The sequence below is a fragment of the Quercus lobata genome, chromosome 12 (assembly GCF_001633185.2).
Source record: "Quercus lobata isolate SW786 chromosome 12, ValleyOak3.0 Primary Assembly, whole genome shotgun sequence".
NCBI classification, from domain to species: Eukaryota; Viridiplantae; Streptophyta; class Magnoliopsida; order Fagales; family Fagaceae; genus Quercus; species Quercus lobata.
Genome location: NC_044915.1, coordinates 3,060,274 through 3,070,331, shown reverse-complemented (window position 1 = coordinate 3,070,331; position 10,058 = coordinate 3,060,274). Strand labels below are relative to the sequence as shown.

The following is a 10,058-nucleotide window of genomic DNA, read 5'->3' as shown; positions in this document are numbered from 1 at the left end:
CGTTTGAACAGAAAATGACCAAAAAAAACACCAAAGACAAAAACCCAGTTTGCTTATTAAAAAAAAAAGAAAAAAAAAAAAAAAAAAGAGAAAACAAAAACCAGTTAACGTTGAGCAACAGCTCAGCTGCACAAGGGTGCTTTTGTCAATTTTTGTTCTCTTCACAAATTCACAATCATTACTCACGTCCCAGTGGTCAAAAAAAAAAAAAACGTTACAAACACAGGTCCACACAAAAGGTCACAATTACACAATACAAAGTCACAAACTACGGTCCACACAACACATCACAGTCACAGTTCATAAAAAGTCAAACACAACACATCACAGTCACAGTTCATAAAAAGTCACAAACACAACACAAACGCAGAGGGTAGAGGGCAGAGGGTCAGAGGCAGAGCAATATGGCAAAGACAAAAAAAACATAAATATGAACTTGAGAGAGGAGAGAAATTTCTCAGATTAACCATGCCTTAGCCGATTCAACTCGTGTGTGAGATGAGTGTGAACATCAGCAGATGTAGATCAAGGATCTGAGGAGCAGCAGCAGCATCAGTAACACTGAATCTGATTTGAGGAAAAAGAACAGCAGCAGGCTAGCAGTGATGGAGGCGTTGAGGTCGTCTCGAGTGGAGGAAGAGTGAGGTTAGACTAAAAATTTGAGAATTTTAATTTAGGTTTTCAGTCCATATTTATTTTTTATTTTGTACTTAATTTGATGTTATACTGTAGACAATTTAATTCGTTTAAACTAAAAGATTTGCCTGTTATTTTTTTTTTATTTTTTTATTTTTTGGGGGCTATTAGGACCAAAATTTAAAATTTCAACTTATATATATAAACTGGCTTTTTTTTTTTTTTTTCGTCTAGGTTTGACCTTGATGAGAAAATAAAATGATGAACTAACAATGTGTACTCATAGACTACAACATCACAACGGACATGAATTTTGCTGTTGCTGAAAAATGGAAGGATTAGTTTATTTTAGTCACAAATTACAAGGTACCTTAAGAAAAAAGACAATATACCCTTCCAATTTTTTCAAGGTTATTATGGTTTAGTCAGACACTTGCTCTTCCGAATATTCATGCATGTTAATGTGGAATAGACAGCAGCCACATGTTCTTAAAACAATGAGTAAGGTATCTAGTTCTTGATTATCTGATATCATGTGCCAAGATATTCTCAAGGAGAAATGGACCTGAATGCACCACTAGATGTTGAAGAATAAGAAAATATGACAAGAAACTAAGCATATATTTTCCAACAGGAATTGAAACATAATTTATAGCCCCAATCATCTGCCTGGAGCATTTACATGTAGTTTATCAACAACCATGTACCAATAACAATAAGCAAGAATAAATAGTAATTAAACAAGCAAATTTCTTAAATACATACTTAGGATCTCATACTAAACTTCTCAATCCAAGATCAATTCATGACTCAACTAACGCTCCAATCCCAACATGTCTCAAGCTATTCTGTTTCTCAGTTGATCCTTCTTGATCTGGATAAGCTTGTCAAAGACACACCATGGAAAACTGAGGAAATGAGCTCTATCCATTCCCTCATTGCAGCAACCCCAATAGCTATGGTGATATGTCACATGGTACCAAGCCGATGCTTTTGCTTTGACAATATCAGTTTCAGAATCTGAATCACTTCCCTTGAGGAACCAGCTCCTAGCTTCCTTTCTTAGTGCCATTACAGAAAAATTAATTTGTTCCAAATCCCTCCTCTTATCAAAGGATTTTGAAATTGTCAATATGTTTCCACTAAGTATTTCAGCTTCAGTTTCAATCCCATAGTAATCCATCAAACTCCCCAGCTTGTGATCATACTCCCTTTTGCAATAGAAAGCATCACTGATGTAGTCCTCGAAGCCGTCTACTTCCATGTCAGGATCATAACACCGCATTGCTACTTCTGAGGTGAAGGGTGTCACAGGGCTCGTGTGCGATGCAAGGTCTTTCACCTCTCGAAAAAGCTTTCCTATCACACGTTCTGATTTGTAGGTGCGTTTATCAGGCTTTTCCATGAAATCTGGATATACCTTAACACGCAGATAATGGGGTATTTCGGCAACAATACCACTTTTTGGGAAGTCAACCGCAATTGAGTGTAGATTTGCAAGCTTAATACATTTAGGACTCATTGCCCTACGGGGCTCATTATCTGCAAAGACAATGTGGGCATTATCGATGATTCCTAGACGGTCGTTGAGTATGTAGTCGACGAAATACTCTTGAACTTCCTGTAGCACAAAGGTGACATGCTTTGTTATGTAAGGTATAGAAGGATGTTACAGATGGGATGGAAAATATGAGGAATCAATGCAATCTTTAAATGCATTAGTGTGGAACGTGTGTTGCATTACTACCTTTTTTTTTCTTTTTCTTTTTTTGAGAAAGTGTTGCATTACTACCTAGTAGAGAGAATCAATACCATTAAATATGACTCACTCCAGCCTAGATTTCTCTATCACTCAAAATGTTAGGAATAACAAATGGAATGCCCATAAGGTCCGGCATTTCTAGATTTGATCAAAATAAGGAAATTCATGCTTAGAATTTCCAGATTCCCAACTAATTCCCGGATAGCAAGACAGAGCCTTTAACAAAATTATACATATTTGTTGCAGACTTTTCTCAATGATCCTAAATATCCAAAAAAGAGTGTTTCGATCAAGCATATGTGATATGTGCCTAGCTTATTCTTTTGTGCTCATTAATATTATTAAAGAACACAATGCATTGGCGAATAATATAACATGAATAGAAAAGATAATTGTTTAGAGTATGGAAACAATACTTTTCCCACTTGACAAAAAAAAGTTTGGAAACAGTTTCGTAAATGACTACTCATTAGATGCACAAGAATATACACAGCCATATATAAACTAAATGCTCAATTGTCTTTAACATATAAAAACCCAAGATCGCAGAGGTTAGATGATCGAAACAAGGTGTATTCTCATCAGGTGGTACAAGCAAATGAATAGACATTTGTTCAGAAAGAGCTATTATACCCTTCTTTTATAGTGCAGTTTTATGCATATATTAATTGCAGAGGCAAATTAAAATGTGGTGTGCACAAAATATGCATGGCTTGTTACTACATATAAAGTGAAATTACCTCTATTGTAACATCATGATCAAGTGGCTTAGTTTTTGCTCCGATATACTCCATTGGTTGAATTTGTCGGGGAGGAATAAGATCAGGGTCCCAACAGACGAAGTACAAATCTCCATCCAAGTCACTCCCAGAACATTCATTTGGATGAGGTCTAATACAATTGTTCAACTAAAGTTAGTAAATTATTTATTTATTTAATTAGGTGGTGTCTTGCCAAGGCAAGAGAACAAATAAAGACAAATAACACAACATCCCAGTATGCAAGTACAATATAAAATTATTTGATGAGAATGCCAAAAAGGTTAGATTTTTTTCTATCCTAGAAGTGGTGAAAAAAGACATTGTATGTGTGCAAACTTAATATAAAATAAGGTAAGATAACAACATATTATATATGGACATACAAATAGACAAGCTACCATCATGGTAATTTACCTACTGGAGGAGAATATGTTGCATATCATTTAAGTAAGATACATATTATATCCATGCATGCAACATAGAAGTATAAATGGCTCATTATATATCCTACATATTCATGTATATGTAAGTAAGCAAAGGTATACATAAATGTGTATAAACTGATGCTGGAATAGGATTATGTATAAACTCTATATGTATGTGAATCTCTCTGTGCAAATATTATAGGATTTCATGCCTTAGAATTATCTACAATGGGATATCACAGTATTACCTTTTTCCCTTTTGCGGAAAAACAACACAATCCGCCAGGTGGTGCAAAGCCGGCACATCAACAGCCTTTAGAACACGCACATCTCCCGGATGCAGACATGGATTTTTAGCAACAACTACCTCACCCTCAAAAATTAAATTGTTCGGGATTGAGCTGCTGGGGCGAAACATATGGGAGAAATCATTAGAAAGCTGCCTACTAGAGCGAGAAATTTGGACAAATACTTCACCATATTCCAATGTCCTGGTCTCATCTAGACATCCCATCATACATCTCCCATTTGGAATAAATATCCTACTTTTGAGCCGTAATTCTAGCAACTTAGATGCACGAAGTGTTCGTAGCATCATTGAAAGAAATGGTTCTGTGTCAGCCTGATAGCCACAGAAAAGCATTTCCTTTAGAACCTTTGTCTTCTCTCCTGGGAATATCAATTCCAATGCTTCCTGTGAGCGCAACGGATCTGTTAACAAAGCATCTAGCTGTTCTATAGCCTCCTTTTGTTTCTTTTCAAAAACTAGATCCATAACTCCGAGGGTGGACAAAAGAGTGATTATTTGACGATTAAGAAAACAAGGTTGGTACCTACTCCATTCCAAGACATCTAGTTTGATGTTTTCTGATTTGTACTTACACATGCTCTTTCTCAATGACAACTTCTTTGAAGAAGTTGGATCAACAGCCACAACACCTTTGTACCCACCATATCGAATTTGAAATGCAGATGGAACATAATTTTCTAGGCCACATTTTGCAGCCACCTCTCTAGCCAATTCTGCAGATATCTTACCTATACCATCTGAGAAACAGTATGAGATTCCTTTCCTTTCAATTTCTACATCAGGAATATTTTCAACTTCATGCCTACTAACGCTCACTGTTTCTCTTGAAGAGCTGAAAGATTGACCCAATCTGGCAGAATATTTTGCCACATTCCTAATCTCGCGAAAATCACCCATCCACTCTCTGATATCTGCTGCAGTCAGGCCAGTTCTTGAAGCAAACATCCAAACAGAATTTTCTCGTAATTGACTGTTTGAATAGGCAAGAAACTCGAACTTCTTACCACCAATAACTATGCCATTTCGTAAAATGGACAGTATCCTGTCATAAATGCCAGTTTGCCTCTCCCCATTTGCCGAAGATGCACACGATGATAGAACTGTTGCGTGTAGTTTATCCAAGTCCTCATCAACAAACGAAACACGAAGAAAGTTATCAATATCCTCAGGATAGTTGCGTAACACACGATTGGAGAGGTTCACCTCAGGACCACAGAAATACACTTTAGATGGAGTTACTTGAACCCTGTTTACATATACCAACCCATCATTTAAAGATATGGCAACAGTTTTAAGAAGTCTCCTCGATGTGGCATATTTTCTGTACTGCTCCTTAAGCCAGCGTACAGGTTCATAGCAGCATTCTTTCAAATGAGACAGTTTGTCCAAGGCACTTTCTATATACTCAATTGTTATTCTCTTAGGATCGACCAACCGATAAAATTTTTCATCAATTGCTTGCCCAGGAAGATAACCATGCTGAATTAAAGAGTTGATCTTAAACAAGATTTTGTAAGGCAAGTCAAAGCCTTCGGATGGATTCAAAGTAGGGACTAGTCCTGAACTGCAAGAGAGAGCAATACCTTGCTTCAGAACAAAAGGGCCCTCATTTTCCTTATATGAGACAAAATCTCCATGAAATTTTGGAAGCTGGCCCTCCTGTGGGAGCTCCAAACATAGAGCAGAAGATTGGCCAATGCAGCATGACGGAGTGAAATCAACTTCTCGGACCCAATGACGAGTATGATCTTGCACATAAATCCGAGGAGCTCCAAGTAACTAACAATGTAAAGAAAAATTAATTAAGACAAGAAAAAAGAATTCAATTTTCAATATCACATAAATCTATGCAGGTTCAACCTATATAAAAGAAGACAAGGGGCTCTACCAATAACATTGACAGGCATTATTTCAAAAGTAATGAAGTTAAGCATTCTTGACTTGAAAATGTAAATAAGTATATTTTTGCGATACCCTGGATTGATTGGATATTGAATTGAATTCGTTGAGTGTGTGCTGTGTGGGTCTAAGTCTACATCAAGTATATACTAGGTCAATCTAAGCTTTATAAACAACTATGAGGCCTCAACTATTACCTGACTATACCTTTTGAGGTATAGTACAATTTATTTCATCTTTTGGTATTAGCTTAAAAAAAAAAAAAAAAAAAAAAAAAAAAAAAAAAAAAAAAAAAAAACAGAAGAAGAATAAGCTAGTGGTTATCTCTAATCACTAAGTGATACTAGGTTCTACTTGATGGGGGAAAGAATAGGGGTGAGTTATATATATCTTCATATCTTGAGTGGGTAGAGAAAGGATCAGCCCATGGTATATAAATCAAAAGAGAAGGGTTGGTAGTCAGATTTGTGTTATGGATGCCCTTTGATGTTGTGATGTGGTGACCTCCACTTTATGAAGTCAGCTAACACTGGAGCCACGGGGTAGGGTGTCCACCCAACCAATATTAAGCTGTGGAATATGAGACATATATAGCTGGGATGGGATCTTTGTATTTAGGCTAAAGGGAAGAAAGATGTCAAACAAATAAAATGATTATCCTTCTAGTTTTATCTTAAAATTCACGGAAGAGTTTTCAAGAAGTCCGCCTTCAAGATATGGAGACACATCAAGCATTAGCTTTTCCTCTAATCTTCTTAGTCAATGTTGTAATGTGAAAAAATAATAATAATAACAATAAAACCAAGGTGAGGATAAGAGTCCACTTGCCTTGTGGAAATCGTTTTCTTAAAGTAGCACAACCACTAGACCTTAGGACCACTAGAAAAATATAGCCAATGAAAGAGGAATAACAAGAAACCTTTGGACAGGTTGTGTAATAGGTAAACCACAGACACATCATACTCTAGAGCAGGATTGAACTATCCAACTAGAAGGCAATCATAAAAAGCTTTGGTTCCCCCCTTACAAAGTGCATTCAAAAGGTGTAAAATGTAGTTCTCTATTAGTCTATTATGTAAAAAGTAATCACACTGGAACCTTAATCTTAGCTTCCCTAATTCTACTTCTCAAGAAATATGTATATTACTAACACATACAATATGGAGTTCCAGCTTCTGAAAAGGGAGCCAATAATGCTTTCATAACCAAAATTTTGTTGAAAATTGAAACTTCACCAACCATTTTTCTCCAACCCCATCAACAGGATGATAAGTATGACTAATTGCGAAAAACCTTAAAAATAAGACATGAATAGTAGAGCATAAATGCTTACACATGCTAAGAAGCCTAAATTGGGTCCCTTTAAGTCCCATTGTATGGATATACAACACCTGTTTCCAAGGAAGACCAAATTCCAGTATTCACTAGTGGCTCTACACCATTCTTGATCAACTAGAGATAGGTTGTATAATAGAAGGAGTTCTTTGCCCATTTTATTTCTTAAATCCAAATGGAACACTTCAAAACGTAATTACGAACTGTAGTTACAAGTTAAAGGTGTAATATGCTAAAATATGATTAGTAGATTTTAACACACACACACTCACTGTTACAATCAACAACCATAATTAAGGGAGAAATATGGTTACTAACTCTATGCGTGTCTGTAGGACTATGAACACACCCACACATTGTGATGTACTAGCCCATTTCCTACTTTATTAAAATTTTTCCAAATTAGAACTATCACCCATGTCAATTTATTCCTCGTAGCTTTGCAAAGGAAACAACAACAAGAAGAATAATTTGTTTGAATGTTAACTATAAAAAGCATGGAGAGCAGCAAATTGTGAAAATTTATAATTAATGTTTTAACCAGCTAACCTGAATGAGAAGAAACCTTTTAGCTTGACCACGTGGATGATGGAGCTCAATCTTCCAAATGTTCTCATAAGAGAGTTCAAGCTTGTATTCTTCAGAAAGATCAGAGAAATAGAAGTACAAATTTCTCATTTTCGAGTCAAATCTGACAAAAACATTTTCTTGTTCCCAGAGCACAGAAAAAGTTTCCCTTGAAGTCTGATATCCAAGGTGCAATGCTATATTATCCATGGTATATTATCTAGAGCACAGCAACAAGTGTTGATTATCCAAGAAGACTATGATTTCTGAAATTCTGCAAATTGGCTGTCATTAGAACCACATTTCCAATTAAGGTATTCAATGAAAAAAGTTCAAAAACTATTAATCATAGTAAAAAATTAGACAGGCTTACAATGTAAATAATTTGAACAAAAACAAATAAAAAGCAAATTGAAAGGGGTTCAAATATCCCCATTCCATTTTTTTCCCAAGTCTTTATATATATGTCCCCGCTGGTTATATCACTATCTAGGAATGGTTTACAGTAGTTCCAAATACTTAGCTGCATTTAGTCTTTCCATGGATTGGTTTCAACTAGTAAGACCATTAGCCAGGTAGGAGAAGAACTAAAACAAAAATTTAAAACTATATCTCTAAAGCCTATAAACCTAAAATGAAATTACATAAATATTAACAGCCTAGCCAAGTAATACCGGTTTAAGTTTTACATATCAATGCACCTTACACATGAAGTATTATCATATACTAATAAGAGAAAACCCACAAAACTAAATCAAAGTGACCACATGGATATCTTTCAAGACCAAAAAAGAATAATAATAATAATAAATGGAGCCCAAAAAAATAAACAGGAAAACATTAGAAAACTACTAAAAAAAAAAAACTCTTCTTTCATGTGCATTTGAAAGTGGAAATCAAATGTCAAATTTAGCTGACTGTCATGCTCAAAAACGCAAAGGTTGCAACATTGATGCAATCAAATCATCAAAACCATTTTCAAAATTTCAACACATGTACTAAACAAATATTCAATGCACATTAATGTACTTCGAAGATATTAAATCTCAAAGAAATACTAACCCAAAACATTAAATAAAAAAATAAAAAAATAAAAAAGTAAAAAGGAATAGCTATAAATTGTGTTGTCTAGTTACATTATGGAAAAAAATTAACATTTTGACAGCAATTGAAACCAGGATGAAAGAGGCTTCAAATTCTTGTTTTTCTTGACATTCTTCAACCATATATATGAAAGTGTGATTAAGAGAAATGGAAGTGAATGATTGAAAGTAAGCAAGAGAGTCTCACCTTAAAAGCTAAGCAGAGAGGGAAGTAGAGAAAATATGTTGCAGTGAAAGAAGTAAGGCTCATGATCAAACTATATATAGACAGAGTAGAGAGCAGTGTGGCGCCAAGATAAGTGTCATGATTCCCTGCTTCGCGGGGACTATAGTATATGAATTACTTCTGCTGATATGTGAAGCTGACGTAGACATTTTCTGAGGTAATTGACACGTGGCGGCATTCGATTGCTTTTCCAAGGAACATTATCAAAAGCTATGATGTCTGTCTTTTTTTTCTTTTTTTTTTCTAGTTACAAATTTCATTATCAGATTCCTCAAAGAATCTCAGACACTTGGTCTCTAAGCCGTTGACGAGGAAGGATCTAGTGTGAGAGTTACAGAAACTTCACACACCTCCAAGCCAAAGATTTGAGAACATGTCAGCAAAGTTAGTACAAGTACCACTTTGTAGCATTATGAGGTGGCAGTACATGATTGGTAGCATTGCTTATTCTTAACACACTATTATGAGCATTATGTATTTCGGCATAATTGTGCTAATGACTAGTAAGGACCAAAAACTCATTTGCTTATCAACTTGTTTATATAGTTGTTGCACTTATTAGTTGTTCTTACCATTTCTAATGCAACTGTGGAATGAGTGTTTTTAACTCTGAATATTATCAAAAATAAGTTTCGCAAAAAAAAAAAAAAAAAAAAAGAAGATAATTTTCTAACAAACTCTTTGATTTTGATTTTGTACATTAAAAATGAAATTGCTGTAAAATTTAATACATAATTAATCACAAATTTATTATTATTATTTTATACATTGATTTATGCCAAGCTTAATAGAAAAGGTTGCAAAGCCTGTCTCATGTGGAAGTGGGAATCATCTAATTCTAATTTTTAACTTGGATATTTTTTTTCTTTGGTGGGCCAAGCAGAATGTAAAGTTCCACACTGAAACTAATAACAAGAAAGGAGGAGTGCCTTTTGCTATCCATGATGCTGAATCCCCCCTTGACCTGCAAGGAATTAGCCAAAAAAAAGGAAATGATAGTACAACACTAAAAGCAATGATGGAATTGAATTTTT

The 10,058-nt window shown here is 35.0% G+C and overlaps 1 protein-coding gene across 1 annotated transcript; it reads right to left on the bottom strand.

Annotated features, from left to right (window-relative positions):
* Nucleotides 1-847: 847 nt before the first annotated feature.
* On the bottom strand, nt 848-8,075 carry LOC115972075 (probable RNA-dependent RNA polymerase 1). Its single transcript, XM_031092223.1, has 4 exons — nt 7,678-8,075; nt 3,833-5,673; nt 3,139-3,289; nt 848-2,257 (listed from the first exon to the last, which is right to left on the bottom strand). Exons 1-4 carry the CDS (start codon nt 7,903-7,905, stop codon nt 1,475-1,477), a joined length of 3,003 nt encoding a protein of 1,000 aa, XP_030948083.1. The 5' UTR covers nt 7,906-8,075; the 3' UTR covers nt 848-1,474.
* Between the last annotated feature and the right edge of the window lie 1,983 nt (nt 8,076-10,058).